This window comes from Rhinolophus sinicus, linkage group LG04 (assembly GCF_036562045.2).
Source record: "Rhinolophus sinicus isolate RSC01 linkage group LG04, ASM3656204v1, whole genome shotgun sequence".
Classification (NCBI taxonomy): domain Eukaryota; kingdom Metazoa; phylum Chordata; class Mammalia; order Chiroptera; family Rhinolophidae; genus Rhinolophus; species Rhinolophus sinicus.
In genome coordinates, this window is record NC_133754.1 from 152,983,981 (window position 1) to 153,003,133 (window position 19,153).

Here is a 19,153-nt window from a genome sequence, read left to right on the forward strand (position 1 = left end):
ATTGTTGAAAGTCAAGAAGATCTAAATAAATGGGAAAACATCTTATGTTCATAGATTGGAAGACTTAACATTGTCAAGATGACAATATTCCCCAAATTGATATGCAGATTCAACACAATTCCTATTAAAATCCCCGGTGACTTCTCTGCAGAAATTGACAAGCTGATTCTAAAATTCACATGGAAATGTAAGCAGCACAAAACAGCCAAAACAATTATCAAAAAAGAACAAAGTTGGAGGGCCCACTTCCCCTATTTTAAAACCAAACAACAATAATTAAGATAGTGTGGTATTGGCTTAAGACAGACTTAAAGATCAATGGAAAAGAACTGAGAATCCAGAAATAAACACTTACATTTATGGGCAACTGATTTTTGACATGTGTCAAGAAAATTCAATGGGGAAAAGTCTTTTCAACAATCAATCATGTTGGATATCCTCCAGATGCATAAGAATGAAACTGGACTCCTACCTCACCCACATACACAAAAGTTAATTCAAAATGGTTCATAGACCTAAACGTAAGAGCTGAAACTATACAACTCTTAAAAGGTAACTCTTCCTAACCTTGGATTTGGCAATGCTTTCTCAGAAACCGCACCAAAAGCAAAAGCAATAAGCAATAAAAGGGGAAATAGATAAAATGTACTTAATCAAATTTAAAAGTTTTGTGCCTCAAAGGATACCATTAAGGAAGTGAAAAGAAAATCACTGAATGAGAGAAAATATTTGCAAGTCATATATCTAATAGGATTTGTATCTAAATTATATAAAGAACTATTACGGAAAGGCTCCTTGTCACACATCGCTTCTGGTATGGCAATTTCTGTCAAATAAAAATATGGGGTGGGGGGGGGCCCAGCCTGGTGGCTCAAGCGGTTAGAGCTCCATGCTCCTGATTCCAAAGGCTGCCGGTTCGATTCCCACATGGGCCAGTGGGCTCTCAACCATAAGGTTGCGGGTTCAACTCAAGTCACCCAAGGGATGGTGGGCTCTGCCCCCTGCAACTAAAATTGAAAACAGTACCTTGAGCTGAGCTGTCGCTAAGCTCCCGGATGGCTGTTGGTTGGAGCGCGTCCTCTCAACTACAAGGTTGCTGGTTCGATTCCCGCAAGGGATGGTGGGCTGTGCCCCCTGCAACTAGCAACTGGCAACTGGACCTGGAGCTGAGCTGCGCCCTCCACAACTAAGACTGAAAGACAACAACTTGACTTGGAAAAAAGTCCTGGAAGTACACACTGTTCCCCAATAAAGAACTGTTCCTCTTCTCCAACAAAAAACGTTACGGTGTGTCCTCATCCACCTTATTCACTGGAACTGGCACTGTGCGACTTCTGGCTCTTCCCCACAGTCAAAATGACCATGAAAAGTAAAAGTTTTGAATCGATTCAGGACATTGAGGCAGCCACGAAAGCGCAATTGAAGACACTCAGGGAAGAGGACTTCCAGAAGTGCTTCAGAAAGTGGCAAGAACAATGGGATAAGTGTGTTCGAAGTGAGGGGGAGTATTTTGAGGGGGATTCATGGCAATGTGTCTTTTACTGTAATATTGTTTTTTAACCATTCACCGTACTGTTTGATCACACCTTGTACAACTCAATAGTAAAAAGACAACCCAATTTTAAAATGAGCAACGGCTCTGAAAAGACAGTTCTTCAAAGAAGATATAAAAAATGGCCCATAAGCACAGAAAAAGATGCTCAACATCATTAGTCATCATGGAAATGCAATAAAAACCACAGGCGATACCATTTCATTCCCACTTACTTGGCTCTAATCGAAAAGAGATAGTAATAAGTAAAGGCAAGTAGAGAATATGGAACCCTGCAGAATATAAAATGATTCAGTCGCTTTGAAAAACAGTCTGGTAGTTCCTCAAAAAGTTAAACACAGAGTTATCATTTGACTCAGCAACTCCACTCTTAGGTATATATCAAACACAAATAAAAATGTTTGTATAAAAACTTGTACACAAATGTTCACAGTCTTGGTACGATAAAACTTACACCATATAAAAGATTTTTAAAACGTCAAGTAATCTATCATAACGTTTAAGTGCAGATAATGAAAAATAATCAGTTTTGGGTGGGGCTGGGCTCTTCAGAAAAGGCGAGTCTTGAACACTGTCATTAAGTAACCTATCAGACTAATGAACTATTAAGTAACATTTTCAGCACTACTTGCTATGGAAATGTTAATTAAGATATTTAATATTCACTAGCTTTTACAGAACTCTGCATTAGCACTGTCCATTTATAACTTTGTGAATGGGTAGTCTGAAAAGGATCACAATAACAAAAAACATTTACATCACTCTACTAAGAGCCCACTGACAGTAAAAAAATGTCAGCTCTCTTGGGCTGTAAAAATCCCAAAACAGAGTCAACAAACTATTATATCTTTACCAGCCAAAGAGATGCATGTAAACTTGGCAGTTTTAATCATTCTAATGAAATTCAGCACTAAAAAAATAAATATTCATATGTATGGTAAATCTTTTTTTGGATCTTAAAGGACTCTACAATCATTTGGTACTGGAAACTTTTTCAAAAACACTGCAGGGATGCTTTGTGAGTTGGTTCTTCCAAACGTCTCTGAACATTTACATTTGAAGTTTTCATCTTACAGATGTTTTTTATGCCATCACATTAAAACAAGTCATGGCCTATATTAAGCCACGCCTAACTACTTCCAAAGAAATTGCTAATCAAAGGTGCTAAATGTAATGTGGATATTTTCATTTTCTCAGTTTTTATAATAGGAATATCTATAAACAATTTGGCTACAAAGGCAATCGAAATTCACCGATTCTAATCATTAAAAAATGATAAAGGTCTATAAACATATGGCTTGCAAAAGATGTTTTTTAAAAAATCCACAGCAATTACATCTGCAACTGATAACTGACCAATTGCGGTCATCAGAAGCGTATGTATTGTGCCACCATAAAATGTAAAGAAAGGTGAAATCTGACTGGCTGGTAATATTTAGGCATACTCAATGGAGTTTTGAAATCTGAGTAAAGACAAGAGAAATATTTAATCACTGTTGCCATGTCATTCATTAATCAGAAATAAATGTTTTCAAATACCGCTGCCATCCTGTGCCCTTGGTTTTTCAGAAGTAGTGATTGTCTAAAAATTGTGGCTTGTTAATATTTTCATAAGAAATTTCCCAGCAAATGGATAGTGAATCGCATAAGGGTCTCAGAAATGGCCCCAAATACATGAGAACTAGATGGAGAAGACAGGAAGTAAAGAGGGGACAATATCAAAGATTTTAAAACGTGAAGGGGTAGGTGTTATTTGAAAGGTGTTTTAAAGAAAGAATTTGGGCGTTCTTCATCAATTATCAACGGCCACAGAGGGAGGGAGCTACTGGACTTCTACATCGCTTAGAAGGCACCAAAGTTTCAACATCCGCAATGGAAAAAAGGCGGCCCAGGACAAAACGAAACCCCCAAAGAGGGTGGGCCTTCCCATTCCACTCCAGATCCTGCAGTAGGAAGTACGAACACGAGAAAGACACGGGATCTGACTCAGTGGGGCTCGGTCCGCGTTCCCACGCGTCCCTATTCCCCCTGAAGGCGGACCCAACTTCCACCGGCCGCTCGGAGAGGGTCCCAGCACCCCTCGGGCGCCCTTGTTGACCTCGCCCGCGCCCCAACCGCCCCCCCTTTCCCGCCCGGGCCCCTACCTCCCAACGGCGGGTCCAGGGTGCAGCGGGCGACAGGGCGGAGGGCGCCGCACTGCACCTGGCCCCACCAGCCTGGCCGGGCCCGCCAGCCGAGTACTGACCCGCTAGAGAAAGCCCGGATCTCCGGCGGCTAGCGCAGCCCAGACCTCGGCTAAACTCCGCCGCGCTGCCGCAGCCGCCGCTGTCTGCGCCTTTTGTTGTCACGGGTTCTCCCGGCAACCAGCGAAGCCCGACGCTAGCGCGCCCCCTCCGGGCCAGCCCGCTGTCCCGCCGCGCCCGGCCCCCGCCCCCGGCCCCGCCTCGCCACATCGGGCCCCGCCCCACCCCGCCCGCACTGGGAGCCCGCCTCCCAGCGTCCCTGAAAAGCCAACACCCGAAGACTCGTCTCGGAGTGCTGAGCCAAAGCAACTCTGTACGGGTTTGTAGATGAATGTGAGAAAGATTCACACTGCGTTTCAATATTTTAGCTACCAATTCAGTTTATGTTTATTGAAGTAAAGTTCACATAATGTAAAATGAACCTTTTTAAGGTGTACAATTCAGTGGTATTTTAGCTATTCATAATATTGTGCAACCATCACCTCTGATTCAAAACATTTTCATCACCCCAAAAGGAAATCCTCGTACTAGTTAGCAGTCAGTCCCATTCCCCTATCCCTCAGCCCCTGGCAACCGATAATCTGCTTTCTGTCTCTATGGATGTACTTGTTCTTGGCATTTTCGTGTGCATGGAATCATAATTTTTGGCCTTTTAACCAGCTGCTTTTGCTAAAAAATGTTTTCCAGGTTCACCCATCTTGTAGCATGTATCAGTACTTTCTACACTATTTGATGGCTGAATGATATTCTGTTGCTTGTATGGACATTTCCGTATTTTATTTATACATTCATCAGTTGATTCACATGTGGGTTGTTTCCACGCTGTGGGTAATATGAATAATGCTGTTATGAACATTCATGTACAAGTATTTATTTAATGTGTTTTCAGTTCTTTTGGGTATAGCTGGGTCATATGGGAATTCTATGTTTACCTTTTCCAATTTATTTTTAAAAGCCTCAATGCCTCACATTTTTGTTCGAAACATCTTCAAAAAGCATTCCTTCTCTCATGAAACTTAGAAGTCAAGGGGGAGAACACTGCCTAGTTATTAAACTGAAGTATTTTGAATTTTAAAAATCCACAGACGTGAATTTGTTAATTATGTTGCATTTTTAGAATTCAAAAAAAAGTTGCACTTGATAGTAAATTGGTTAAGTCAGACTGGCCTGCTGACAAATCCTCAATGACTAATAGTAACAATTTAGGTTTGACAATTCCCAGGAAGCCTTAGCAACAGGTCTCAGGATGCCATAGGTTTGCAGAGGAGGTCAGCAGGTGCCTAACAAGATTGGTGGTGCAATGCATAACTCCAGGGGGGCCTATTCACATTCCTTGTCTTTGTAAGATTATTATGACAAATTTCCAGCAGGTGGCAGTAAAGTGCTTGGGGAAAGGACACCTTTTTCTGATTCACACAGTCACAGTGAGCTGACAAGGTAGATAACTAACAAAAATCAAGATTATGTTAGAAGGAAGGTGGGGGTGAAGGTGGGAAATAAGTGCATGGTAGGTAATGAGAGTTCAGCAACATAAATAATCAAATTCATTGTAAACCTTTAAAACTACATGTGGTAAATTCTATTTTAGTGAAATAATCCATTCCAGGTTTAAGAAGTTTTTAAAATATTTATTCAATTCCAATGTAGTTACTCTGAAAATACCATACAGACAGATATACTAAATTGAAAATCATGTACAAAAACCCACTGTCATTACCAATAAAAAGTGTAAAATAAGCTGTCAAGATTGATTTTTTTATAAGAGCAGCATTTATAGAGCAAAGACCCTACCCTCCCCCCAACAAATGATTAAGGTATATAGAAAATTACTATACCTTGAGAAAAGATACCAATGGAATAGATAAAATATTATCACTTAAGATAATCACATAAGGCATGATTAATTATAAGAAATCTGAAATTTAAAGAAAGCATTAAAATTCCTTCATTGTTCCTGTCGTGTGTCAACAAAAAAGGAAAATACAGTCAAACCAAGTGAGTAAAAAAGGATAAAGCTGAGAATACAGAGTAATATGTCAGGAACAATGTTCTAAGTGAGACTGGGTAATCAGTGATATTAACTTTCTCATAATATCAAAGTGAAATTGTACAAATGATTGTGTGATATAAAAAGGAAGTTTTCTTTGGATCAGTTTACACTTTGGGTCAATAATATATGCAACGTGTTCGATGAAATGGAATTTCTTTCATATCTTCCCTGTGATCACGGGCATAATCCCATAAGTAATAATCCAGAAGAATGGAATTGATCTCTCCACTACTTTTTTCACCCTTTTTTTCAATAAGCTCCAGAAGACAATCTCGGATCAGCTCAATACACCAAAGTGAGCACCCTCTGATTTCCACCTCTTGCCTATTCCCATATGAAAGCATTTTTCCTGCAAGGGGGAAAAAAACAGAGCAAGAAGCACTAATAGTCAATGACATAAAATCAAGTCAGAACTTTACTATAAAACAAAACACAGTATTTAAATAATACCCATTTTAAAACTGTAAACCTCAGACTTTATTTTTTTGTAATTTAAACCATTTCTAAACTTAGGCATTAATTCAAAATTGCAAATTAAGTTCCACAAAAACAGGGACTATGTCTGGCCTGTTTGTCTCAAAATTTCTAGGACGTGGTACAGCACCTTGCACATACTAGTTTCCCAGTAAATACTTGCTAAATGAATATGGGGTAACCATACATTTAAAAATATGAAAGCATGGCCAATTATTGAAAAGAAAGGATTTAAAATTGGGTTTAATGCCAGGAAAACAATATTATTGCAAAATTTGGAGGACTCCTGGGGGGCCAAATAAACAGCACCTTCCTTCCCCACTTGAGAACTGAACATTGACTTAGGGACACGCCAGGAGCATCAAGGAGAACCTAGGAAATCAAAGTTGTTAACTTGAACAAGGAATCGTTCTTTGGAATCCTGATCCTTTAGTCAGCTCTGGCTGAATATGGAGCTGAGAGCTCCCACAGAACCCACAGTCTATTTAGTGCCCAACTTCAGGGTACTTCTATCTGAACTTCCAAGATGGGCACTGGCTATGTTTTGGCAGTGAGACCAGGCAGATAGAGTAAGGAATGCAGTAGCCAGATGCAAAATGTGGTGAGCTAGAGTGTGTGCCGCCTAAAGGTAGGCCCAACATTCCCATATTTCTCTACTTTTACAAGAGTCAGAAAATTTATTTTCACATGAAATCTAATTCTCGAGTGTTGATAACTAATTAAAAATTGCTTAGAACACTGTTCAAGCCAAACAAAACTCATCTGCAGGCTATATTTGGCTTCTGGCTACCAATCTGTACTGTTGCACAGAGCTTCACAGTACCTGATAGGACTTGTGATCCATTGAGACATAGAGAAAAAGCCCCAAACTCAGTGGGTTCCACTCTGTCCTGAAATCTTTAGTAGTGTTACTTATGGCCCCTCCAGCCATCTCTCCCCAGGGCGTAGGCACTGGTCACTGGGGCAGGTGGAAGAACAGACATTAGCTGTGCCCCTCCATTTCCTTACTTTGCCCCCGATACTAGCATACAAATCTATCCCTTCCTCTTAGTTCTCTTATTAATCAGTTCCTCCAAACTTGACTATCAACTTGGCAGAATTGCCAAATCAACCACAACAATAATCTTGGAGGCAGACACCACCACCCAAGTAGAGCCATTAGGTGAAGAAACCACTGCCCCAGCTGACAGCTTGACTCTCACCTTGAGCCAGAGGCATTCAGTTAAGCAGCACACAGATTCCTGACCCACAGAAAGTATGAGATAATGTGTTTGTTGTTTTAAGTCACTAAATTTTAGTATAATTCGTTACACAGCAATAAATAACTAGTGTTGAACTGTGTCCCCCAATATGATACATTCAAGCCCTAACTCCTAGTATCTGTGAATGTGGCCTTATTTGTAAATAGGGTTTTGCAGATGTAATCAAATTAAGATGAGGTCATATTGGAGTACTGTGGACCTTAAATGCCATGACTGGTGGCCTCCTAAGAAAAAGAGAGGATACAAAGGGAGAGAGGAGACTCACAGGGAAGAAGGCCATGCCTGGAGTGATGCAGCTACAAGCCAAAGAATGCAAAGGATTGCTGGGAGCCACCAGAAGCTAGAAAGAGGTAAGGAAGGATACTTTCCAAGAGCCTTCACAGGGAGCATGGCCCTGCCAACACCTGGATTTCAGATTTCTAGCCTCCATAGCTGTGAGAGAATCAATTTCTGTTGTTTTAAGCCATTCAGTTTGTCGTAATTTATGTCAGCCCTAGAAACTAATGAAGTAACTAGTACAGCAACTCACAGTATAGGATAGGACATGGCCATTGAAAAAGTAAAAGAATAAAACCATCTGAGAACTGATAAACATAGATAAGAGTCAGGGAAAGTAACGTGGCCAATATATTAGGCCTAAACGTCAACCCTAGAATCACGGTGATGAATCTAAATCTAGCCAAATTGCATTGTCCGTCTTTATAATTGGCTTTAAAAAGTATGTCTTTGGTGAAGAGATGGGTTAAAGATAAAATGGACAGAAATCTGGCTAGGCCTTCTAAAGGCTGTCCTGAAGATATCCAGAAAAGAGAAAAGAGAAAAGGAAAAGAAGTGTAGCACATCTTCAAGTTTGGAAGAAACATCGTTGGAGACCAGTTAAGGAAGGTTCTACCTCATCTAGTCAAGCCACCTGGTTCTAGACTTCACTCAAGATAGTTTTTTAAAAATCAGTGTATACTCCTTTACATTTATAGTTTGTTTATCCTCCAGTTTGCTAGTAAAAGTATTTTTTGGAAAAAAAAAATCCAACTTTCTTAAATAACTAAGGGGCAAAAAAAGTTTGTTCAACCTATGTCAAACTAGCTAAGGATAGCAGAATCTCCTTTTAGAAACTGGACATAATAGAGGCAGTAACAGCTGCAGCTGGACATCTGGAATAGCGTATCTGGAGTTGAAATGGATGGCAGAAGAAAACTCAGACAACTCTGTACAACAGTGGTGGATGAACCTTTCTCACCAGGGTTTTGCTCACAGTAGCAGAGACAACTGGGAACTATGAAAATTCAGGAGGAGACAGACAAATCATGAAGAATCGGGAAAAACTACGTGGAAGAGGTAGAATTTAAGCTGAGCCTTTATCGATGTGTAGGATTTGAACTGAAAAAAAAAAGGAGGGGGTGAGGGAAACCAGGCAAGAGAATGTTTGGAGAGAGGAATGAGCAGTGTATATTCTGGCCCCCAAAAAAAAAAAAACAATCAGCTGAATGTGGCTGTATGTGAAAGAAACCCTGACTGCTAACAGTTGTCCCTTTTAAAGGTATCCAACAATTAATGACCCAGGACATGAGCATTATGACATAAAACTGCTTGTTGTTTTTCAAATGAGGAAACAGGGACAAAATGGATTGCCCAAGGCAGCATAAAAGCCTGGTAGAAGCAACCACAGGAACAATGGTACCTTTATATTGTGTTATTGTTATTTTGGGTGATTGAAGTCTATTTCACAAAAGAAAATTATTCAATCATAAAATCTACTTTCTTTTACAAATAAAGAAAACAGTAGCTGAAAATACTGTACCCCAAAAAAGAGAAATTAACATTAATATTATACAATATAATTATTTTTCTTATACAAAGAAATATTTAAAAAACAAAAAGCTAATTTTCACATCAGCACAATTATCTGTACTCATATATTATAATAAGGCTCCCACTCTTGAGAATCAATAATCAAATCCAATAATGGTAAGTAAATAAATAAGCCTAGTAAAGTGAGTGACTTATGTTAGATAACCCAGTGGCAGATCTTGGAGCCTCCTGACTCAAAATCCAGTATATATTACTTCTCAGTCCACCTTTTCTTTCAGTGTAGTGTGCTGTGAAGCTTAATTAACACTTTTCAAATGCTACACCTGATGCACTGTCTTAGTATTGCATATCTTCATGTAACATAAATTTAAGATTTCATTTTATGATGATGCTCTGAAATTATAATGTCCAAATAGCACAATTTCCTACAACATCCATATTCTACAGTGTAAACAACAAAAAGCAATTTTCTCTATATTTTAATTGCCCTTGCATTTTTCTTTACAAATGCTTTTAACAAAATAAATAAAAGAAAAAAGTGTTTTTTTGTTAAGGAAAGGAGACCTTTTGTGAAAGAAGCTAGATACTCAACAATTCATAGTATAACAAAGAATGTCTTAATTAAGCTGACAAACCTTTGAGAAGCTTCTCCAGTAATTCATCAGAGTATTTCAGGGCTCCCAGGTGAGCAAGAACCTGAGGTAATCTATAGTCAGCAAACATGGTGATAGTGGAGATATCATTAAAGCAACCATCTCCTTTTCCTTCTAACACACTCCATGTATCAGCCACGAGGATTTGGGCCCGTTTATAAAAAGAAATTCTTTTCCCCTGATGAATAAGAGAATATAAAGGTTACCTGGGTATCTGAAAGCGTTATGAAATGCTTTAAAAAAAAATGACGTTGAAAACATTTTTCAAAGGTAGAATAATCTTACTCTGTTGTCAAGAATTAGTCTGTTGGCAAGAATTTAAAGAAATTTACAGAAAAAAAGGGGTCTAATAACTATTAAATTATCTCTATCAATCCAAATTTAGTTCCTATATTTTTCAAGGCACATAAAACACAATTTATGTAATCATGGTACTATTTAGTGTTCTTTTTCAATGGCATTACTTCATGTACGTATGTCTGTATCACTATAATCCACCTATTTATTATTTTTAATGGCTAGATAGTATTTCTTTAGAACGTTTATTTAATTTAAATGTTTTTCTAATTGCAACATAAAATACGTAAGAGTGTGAAGAAGAAAATAATCCCTAAACTCACCTCTGAAGAGAATCATAACATTCAATTTTTTATGTTTCCTTTCAGATAATATGATTAATTTATTTCAGAGAAAAAGACATAATTTATCAACAGCCAGAATTTGTCAAGTCTACCATTTCTGGAAATGGTCAAAGCCAGTATGTAAGCCCATATAACTACCAATTATATTTATCCATGGGAGAAACAAATTTAACCAAGATAAGATAGTGGATTATAATTTAACTCAAAAATTCTCTATAAAACTACAAGTGCAGGCCAGCATAAACTATGGAAAAACATGCACAGATAATTACAACCTACTCCTAGTCCTAATCCCAATGGTCATAACCCCAAACCATCTTTTATAAATTTCTCTGGTGAAAGGAAATAATATTACTGGCTCCCAAGAGATATCCTGACCACCTTGGAGAATGTTTTAAAAACGAAATAACATAAATAATTCAATAAAAAATGAAATCAAATTCTTCAAGGAAAGGTTCCATACAAAAATTTCTTGAGATGACAATATAGATTCCCTTATTTAGTAAAAAAAACTCCAGTGATACTGTGTCCTAATGAGAAATAACCTAATGTTGCTTAACTGTAAAGCAAGGTTATTGCAATCAATCCAGACCTACTTTTATTAAGTAAACTAAGTTTTCTAAGACCAACATTAGGAAATTCAGTATCTTGTTTTTCAGGAGAAACACATATGCTCATTTTTTGACATGGTGTAAAGTCCACATATTAAATTGAGTGCTGGGGGAACAAATCACCATTAAGAATTATCCCTACATCATTTGGAAATAACCTATATTCCAAAACCTATGAAAAATATGAAAACCTGGCAATTGTTCCTCTATATAAACTGGACTTATATATGGTAACTAGGTTTCTAATTCAAGTCTAGTTTACAAAACAGCAAGACATAAAATTTAATTTACAAAATAAAACTGTGTATCAAAAACAATTATATCATAATGTTTATTATGATAGATAGAGGCTATGATCTCCTATTTTTAACAAGATTGATAGAGCAAACTGGAAAAATCTAGGAACCAGACTTATGTAACAAAATCAGTGCTAGTAGCATCTAACAAAACAAATTGTCACATCATGACCACTGTTCTCATGGTAGGCAACTAATATAAACATTATAATACCCTTAAAATGAAATATATATATATATATATATATATATATATATATATATATATATATATATGATTCAAGTGACAAATTTAAAAATAAATTCAAATCATCTATAAAACTTTTTATTAAAAGATGATATGGCTTTAGTAACCAAATGATTTTAGTAATCAAATTCTGCATCTAAAATATTGACTGGTATCACTGAAAATACCAGCAAATCCCAAAATAACAATTCCTTACATGTTGCATAATATTGCTTTGTGAATGAACTATTTTCAAAATAGTACCTTTATAAAATAATTGTCAATGAAAAAATGTGACCATGAATTGATTTTCTTCAACAAACTTATCATGAACAAATTAGAACGGTCAAGAATTACAAATGCTTGGAGCTTGTTTTCATGTCTGTTTCTTATAAGACTGATTTTGAGACTAAGATGTTCACTTCCTTGTTTCCTGCAGTTCTTGTCCATGTTTATTGTTCATTTTTCTATGTGATTTGATTCTTATTTAATCATAGTCTTTATATTTTAAGGAATTAACCCTTGGTTTAACCACGTGTCTTACAAAAATCATTGCTAATTATTTGTGTCTTTTAATTTGTTATGGTGTTTTTTGTGAAGCATAAATTTTTATTAAATAAAATTACCAATATTTTCCTGTAAAAGAAAAAAAAGAATTACAAATTCTTAAGAGTGACATAAAATGTTATCAATTAAAATATCAAAAAAGCTCATATTTTTCATAGCCTAAGTGATTTATTAATTAGGATTTTTATATAGTTACTGCATCCTCTAAAATCAGTCACTTGAAGAGCTTAAAAAATAACCTTTCTCTTATTGATCAGAATCCTTGAGGGTGGCACTTTGGAAATACATCTGCATTTTAAAGCTTCCTAACTGATTCTAGGGCACAGGTAGGCTGGGAATTCACTAACCTAAATCTGTCTGAATTAAAATTTTCTAAATTCATTAATCTAAAAATGAATGATAATCTCAGTAAATAACTATACATTAAAAATAATTGTGACTATTTTTGTGCAACTTGTTAACTATTAAAAATATATAGCAAACAATACCATTACCATGTGCTGAAGGAGTACGGAAAAGGGCACTCTCATATGCAGCTGATGATCATCTTTGTAATTATCTTTCTAGAGAGCATTTAGCATTTTCATGTCAGAAAATCCTGGCCATGCTCTGACTCAGCATTTCTGCTACTAGGAATTCATTCTAAGGAAATAATTATGGGTGTTAAACTGCTGTGCTGTATTGCTTATTATATAGCATAAAACTGAAAACAAGACATAAAATCCAATTTAAAAAATGAACTGTATAAATGTAATTATTGTGGTAAAATAGTTTGGGCAAATAATTATGGGATTATACATCCATAAAGTGAAATACTATGAAGCCATTAAAATTGGTACTATGAAAAAATAAATGTACTGTGGAAGAATTTTATTAACATACAAAGACGTTCATAATATGTTTTTTTTTTGTTGTTGTTTTAAGGCGAGTGCAGCTCACAGTGGCCCATGCAGGGATCAAACCAGCAACCCTGGTGTTATTAGCAGCACGCTCTAACCAACTGAGCTAACCGGCCACACCCAGATGTTTTATTTTAAAACAGTTTATACAGCATGATCCTAATTCTCCCCTGCCCATATGTATACACATTCACACACACACAGAAAATGACCAAATTGTGATCAGTGGTTACCTCTTGGTAGAATAGACTGCTTTTCTGTATTTTCCAAATTCTGTAATTATGTTTTACTTTCGCAATTAGAAAATTTTAAAATATAAAAAGATATACTTGATTTTAACACTTTCTGAATTTCAAACCAGTCCAAAATTGCTCATTAGCATTCCTCCAGATTTGGTATTAATTGCACAAAACGCTTTAATTTTTCCTCTTTTAAATGAATATGCAAAGATAACTGTAAATTGACCAATCAAAGCATTAAGTGAGCACCTGATACAGGCTCAGTGTTATGTTAGGAATCATAGGCATTACAGAAATCTAATGCTTTTGGATAATGCTAATGATAATCTTATGGACAAAAATAAATGAAAAAATATAATACTCCTTTAAGAAAGTATTAAAATTCTTAAGTGTGAGTTTTGTTATACTTTGGACATTTTTCTATAAGAATGTATTTTAGAAATGAGTACTCATGGGAAATGAGTTTTAATTTTAAAATGTATCAGCTTTAAAATTAATCTATATACTTATAGTTTTTAAAAACTAACTTTTCAGCAAAGCAAATTGAAAGCACTGTGCTGTAAATAAAATAGAAACTCAGCAAATGCTTACTAAATCAATTATTATAATCTACAAAAAAATCTACAAAATATTCACTCCTTTCTTCCACAAAAACAAAAACTCAAGACAATTTGAAAGTAAACAAACTACATGGTATCCTGAATTCATTCCATCTTGAAGTCATGTTAAATTTAATCTCAGCCTGTCTTCTACTACAAACATGTCAGCTCTGGAATGCAGGAATTCTTCGCCATATGAATGGCAGTTTGATTTCTTTTATACACTGTTTAATATACTTAGATTGCCTGAATGATGGACCAAGGAATAATTTCTTGAAAAACAAGGATGAAATGATATACTTTGAAGACAAAGATAAATCTCAAAGTAAATTCTGCATTAGCAAAAAAAGAGCGAGAACAGTGAGCTGACCAAGGGCCTCTTTTCTAGGAACTGCCTTTGCCCCATCCACAGCCCCCTGTAAGCCACACCTAATTAATGGTCATAATCCTTCACAGTTCAATCAGCCCTTGCTCAGGAGTTTTAGAATTGGAGTTTTAATTTTAAATTAATTGCACAAAGTGCTTTAATTTTTGTTTTAGAATTGGAACTGAGAGTGTCTCCTTTCTCTCTCTGGTGCTGAAGCAATAAGATGCAAAATTCATGAGCCTTTTCTATTTCATGGAGAAAGTTGGTCTACAGTAACAGAAAAATGGAGTCAACAGAAGCAAAAAGGAGACTAAGTTCTGATGACACTGAGTCTTTGATCCTGGATGTTCCTATCCCCAATATCCATCCAAAAATTCTTTTTGATTAAGTTTTTTCAAGTTTTGGTCTGTCACTTGCAATTAACAGAATCTTAATATACATAATTAATTTGTCTCTCACTTTATAATATAATTGAAAAGCTAGCAATTTCCTGACTAAATAACCTAAGATAAACTAGTTACACTTTCTTTTTCGATTGGTTCCTGGTCTGCAAAGGGGACAATAATGCTCTTTGTCCTTAGGCCCCACAGAGCAGCTCTGTGGATCAAATGAGAGAGTGATGTAAACAATATTATTGGTAATTTTAGTTGTTGAATTGTGATTACAAAAAGGTAGCTTTAAAATTTCAACTTAACAAAAGTATTCATTAACATATTCAATACATTTCTATTATGTGATTCCACTAAAGTTGCTTTCAATTCTAGGCTCCGTTAAAATACAATGATGATAGATCCTAAAAGAATTTTACAAAAACAAAATCCAGACGTATACGGGGAGGCTATACAAAATGTTCACCATTTTAAAAATACATCTCTTTAAAATTTTTGTACCATAAGCAAATAATACTGTTATAGTATTCTGTGCACAAAAAGGCAAGCACATAGTACAAAGGTCAGACAGTTAAGTTCTCGAACTTTCCACCGTGCACTTAAACATGAGCTTCGTGTAATTAGAACTCCGCAAAAAATTGTCCGAGCTTCGTACATTAGAACTCTGCAAAAAATACTTTTTACTAGAGAGAATTTAGTATACATTCTGATTTTCATCCAATAAGTAAATTTTTTGAAGTATTAAAAGGACCTCCTTATCTCTAAGTAGCAACATCATGTTAAAGGTCCAGGGTTTTTTCAGTTTTGAAACATTTTAAAAGGACAACGAAAAGAAAAAAGGACAAGAGAATAAAGGAAGTACACTGATTTTGTTACTTAATTTTATTACAATTCCTTGTCCAGAAAGAACAAACTTTAAAATTTAAGATTTTATTCTCAGAAGGAGTTCCAGAAGTCAGAGTTATCTATGAAAAGATAATTAAGAATTCTAAAATCCCCAACAGAAGCAACTCACCTCAAACTGAGTCACATCTCTGTAAGAGGGAAAGCTTTCTACTACCAGATGCATTAGCTTCTGTGCACTTTTTTCACTTTTTCGAACACAATTAAGAAAAGAGCCTTCAAACTTCTCAAGGAGAATTTTCCCGGTTTCATTGAGAATCCGATGCCTCTCTTCTATCAAAGGCATGGGAACGTCGGTGTCAGAACGGAGTATATGCTGAACCTGATCCAGGGTCACTGTGGCATAGTACGAAGCACTAGTGATTGGTATGCCTTAGAGAGACAAGAAAATGCAGGGGAACAATGTCATAATTTTATATTCATTATACCCTTGTTTTTACAACATAGTTAATACGATGCTTGAGTGTTACAGGAACGCACTAAAAGTGGATGAATAATTAAAAAATCAGAAGCAGATCCCTCATTTCTATTTGCTTGTCTATACTTATCCATGCATTTCTAATTACTGTAATATTACATCAGATGTATTTTAACTGCGTAAAATGTGTTATAATATCTGTCCCTTTGTTCTTCAGATGTCATCAAAGTGGTGTTCTTTAGATAACTGGCTTTTATACGTAACTGCGATAAGTATTCATTTTCCCCTGAATAAAGATTTAATGCCAGCCTCTTCTCATACTTTTAAGCTAAGGCACTGGCGATGAAGAACTTTCAAGTTCGCCTTATTAACACATTATGCCATATTCCAACCCCCTCCTTGGGACCCTCCCAGGAACCTGAAGCCTCGAAGGGGAGAAGGGGCACCAACCTTCGTCAAGGGCTCTGTTGACCGCGGCGCACAGGGACCAGAATCCACTGTATGTTCTCCCCCTGTACCTTACCAGACATTTGTGCTCGTCATGGTCCGACCAGAAAGAGAAATTGAGCGTGTCTGTCACGAACACCCAGTTGACAGCGGCCTCGTCGGCCGCCTTGGGGTTCAGCTCGTGAAGGGTCTTCCAGCTCGCCAGGCTCAGCTCCGGACCCGAGACTTTGGGGAGCAGCAGCTCAGCCACCTTCCGCACACCTCCGCCATCAATGAACACATCCCGACTGTTTTCCGCAATGAATTTTGCGGACTCCCTGGGAGTCAGAAACCCGTCCATTCCACCCCTCCTCTTTGGGACTGGGGAACAACGCTTTTGCCGGCGGGCTGGCCAAACTCTCTTCCCTCTCTCGGCGGGACAAGGTCAGGTTCCCTCTGCCACTCTCCCTCCCTACCCACCCTGGGATCGCTGCCCTAATCAGGTCCCGCCCTCCCAGAGAAGCACTGAGAACACAGACCGCAGCCGGATCTGGGTCCCCTCCCTACGTCCCCGCACCGTTGAGGAACAGTGGAGACCGCGGGACCGCGCACGGGCCGCGCGCCGGGCCAAGGCCGCAGGCATTTCCGGGAGAACGGTCACGCCCACTTTCTCCCGGGCGCTCCCCCCCCCCCCGGGGCCCCTTTCCGGTTCCGCTGGTCCAGAAACCGCCTGGGAGGGTCAGGCGCGCACTGGCGGGGAGTTGCCCACCCCGACCCGTGGGGTTGCGCCATTTTGTCCGTGTTCCCACCCTCTCTTCTGGCAAGTGGGACTGCAGTGCGCCGCGGTGGCCTGAGTCGTGATGACTCCAACCGGTGTACTGTTGCGCTCACTCGGCTCCCTTGTCTCTCGGCTTCCGTGTGTCTCCTCTCCCGGAGAACGAAGTCTGGGCTAGACGCCCTCGTGACGCCGCGTACCCGGATCCCTGGGCCGCGAAAAGCATTATGGCCGCCGGTCCCGGTGGGTGACCCAGCCACCCCCAGACTGCGATACCTGTCGTCGGCCCCCCACCCCCATCCCCAAGCAGCCCTCTTCTTTTACCAAATTCCTGGCCCTTTTGGAAGCCGACTGAACTTTTAGGATTAGTTGAACATTGGGAGAAATAGATGAGGAAGCAAGTGTATTAAATTGTTAAATTAACGTTGTGTACCTGGAATTGTGCTTAAGTACTGAATCTCATTTAATTTTGGCTGCTACAAAAGCAACGATTGTAATCCCCGTTTTGCAAGGGAAGCTGAGTGGTTCATTGGTTAGCCAGTGGTCACAGCGATGGTCTGTGCTGAGATTAGAACCCTTGTTCACTGATTCCCCAAGTCAAGGGCACTTTCTACAAGCCAAGCTCACCAATGCCAACTACTGTTGTCAAGCAGTGACTTTATCAATGGCCCTACTGAGGAGACATTAGAGGAAATAAGTATTCGCCTTACAGCCCCAAACTTTTTATGAAATACTTTTTAATAGGAAAGGGAGGGAGGTGTAGGAGTCAATTTAGTGATGATCCAAGTTTTCCTAGTGATGAGAACTTAGTATAGACTTTTTTTTCTCCTTTGGAGACCTAAATCTCCATGGATGGTGATAAAAAACGTTCACACCTTTGAAAATCAACTATTCTTAAAAATCAGTAGTCATCTCTAGTTATTGACAGTAAAGAATCTTGGAATTTGGGAAGGATTTGAAACAAGTTTTGACAACTGTGCCCCTAGAGAAACAGAACAGCTTCATCTCTCTGGTGTCTTCATTTTGGTAAGAAAAAGGAGCTCACGGACTTCACTATTATTTACTATTCCAGGAAAAGTAGTATATTGATACGATTGTTGAGTAAATGTAAATCTGTGGATTTGGGATTTTTCCTTTGTGCCCCAGCAGCCCTAAGTCTTGGGAGTCAAAGAAATTGATTAGAAAGTAAATCTAGCAATCGACAAAAGAATCCAGAAAGCTAAGTAATTTAGGCCATTTTCTCTCATTACCGCTGGTTGACAGGAAAAAAAACCCAACAACTTGAATTTCTACTATGTTCGGAATATTGAGTTAGGCACTAGAAGTAATATAAACGAATAAAACATGCTTCCTTTTCTCAAGGAACTTGTTGAGATAAAGCATAAACTTTGCATGTGTGGATGTTTTGTTTTTTTCTTTTTTCTTTTAAGTATGTCTACAAGATGCTGGGAGTACAAAAAGTGAGCTGTTTACCTACTCAACATCCTTTCTCTCCTTCCTTTCCAACAGTACCTTAATTTCAGGAATCCCGTCCTCTTAACCACAGTTGATGTAGCTCAGCATCTTTAGCTCCAGGGGTGGTCTGGACTGATCTAAGGATAATAGCACCCTCTTGCCAGGGACTAGATTAGGATCATGCATGTTCCCCAATTCACCTCAGTGAGTTGCAAGGATAGGTTTGTAGCATGCTTCCAGAAAAGCTTTGCCAGGGGAGCTCCCAGAAGTGATTCAGCTGGACACGTTGAGAGCTTTGA

At 38.0% G+C, this 19,153-nt stretch overlaps 2 protein-coding genes across 8 annotated transcripts in view; both read right to left on the reverse strand.

Annotated features, from left to right (window-relative positions):
* KIF27 (kinesin family member 27) overlaps positions 1–3,946 on the reverse strand; it is a 75,939-nt gene extending 71,993 nt beyond the window's left edge. For 3 of the 6 annotated variants that reach the window (XM_074330599.1, XM_019750122.2, XM_019750127.2), the window contains exon 1: positions 3,798–3,946. The gene's annotated coding sequence lies outside the window, so the exon portion shown is untranslated. Of the gene's footprint in view, positions 1–1,026; positions 1,187–3,696 lie in introns of all 6 variants that reach the window. The other 3 variants (XM_074330598.1, XM_074330600.1, XM_019750123.2) reach the window with 3 other exon arrangements.
* A 1,456-nt stretch (positions 3,947–5,402) lies between these two features.
* On the reverse strand, positions 5,403–17,259 carry QNG1 (Q-nucleotide N-glycosylase 1). Of its 2 annotated transcripts, none has more exons than XM_019750129.2 (4): positions 16,649–17,259; positions 15,893–16,152; positions 10,026–10,221; positions 5,403–6,194 (listed from the first exon to the last, which is right to left on the reverse strand). In XM_019750129.2, exons 1-4 carry the CDS (start codon positions 16,983–16,985, stop codon positions 5,962–5,964), a joined length of 1,026 nt encoding a protein of 341 aa, XP_019605688.2. In that variant the 5' UTR covers positions 16,986–17,259; the 3' UTR covers positions 5,403–5,961. The 2 variants fall into 2 exon arrangements, with proteins under 2 accessions (XP_019605688.2, XP_019605689.1); XM_019750130.2 differs by having other exon boundaries at positions 16,722–16,870.
* Between the last annotated feature and the right edge of the window lie 1,894 nt (positions 17,260–19,153).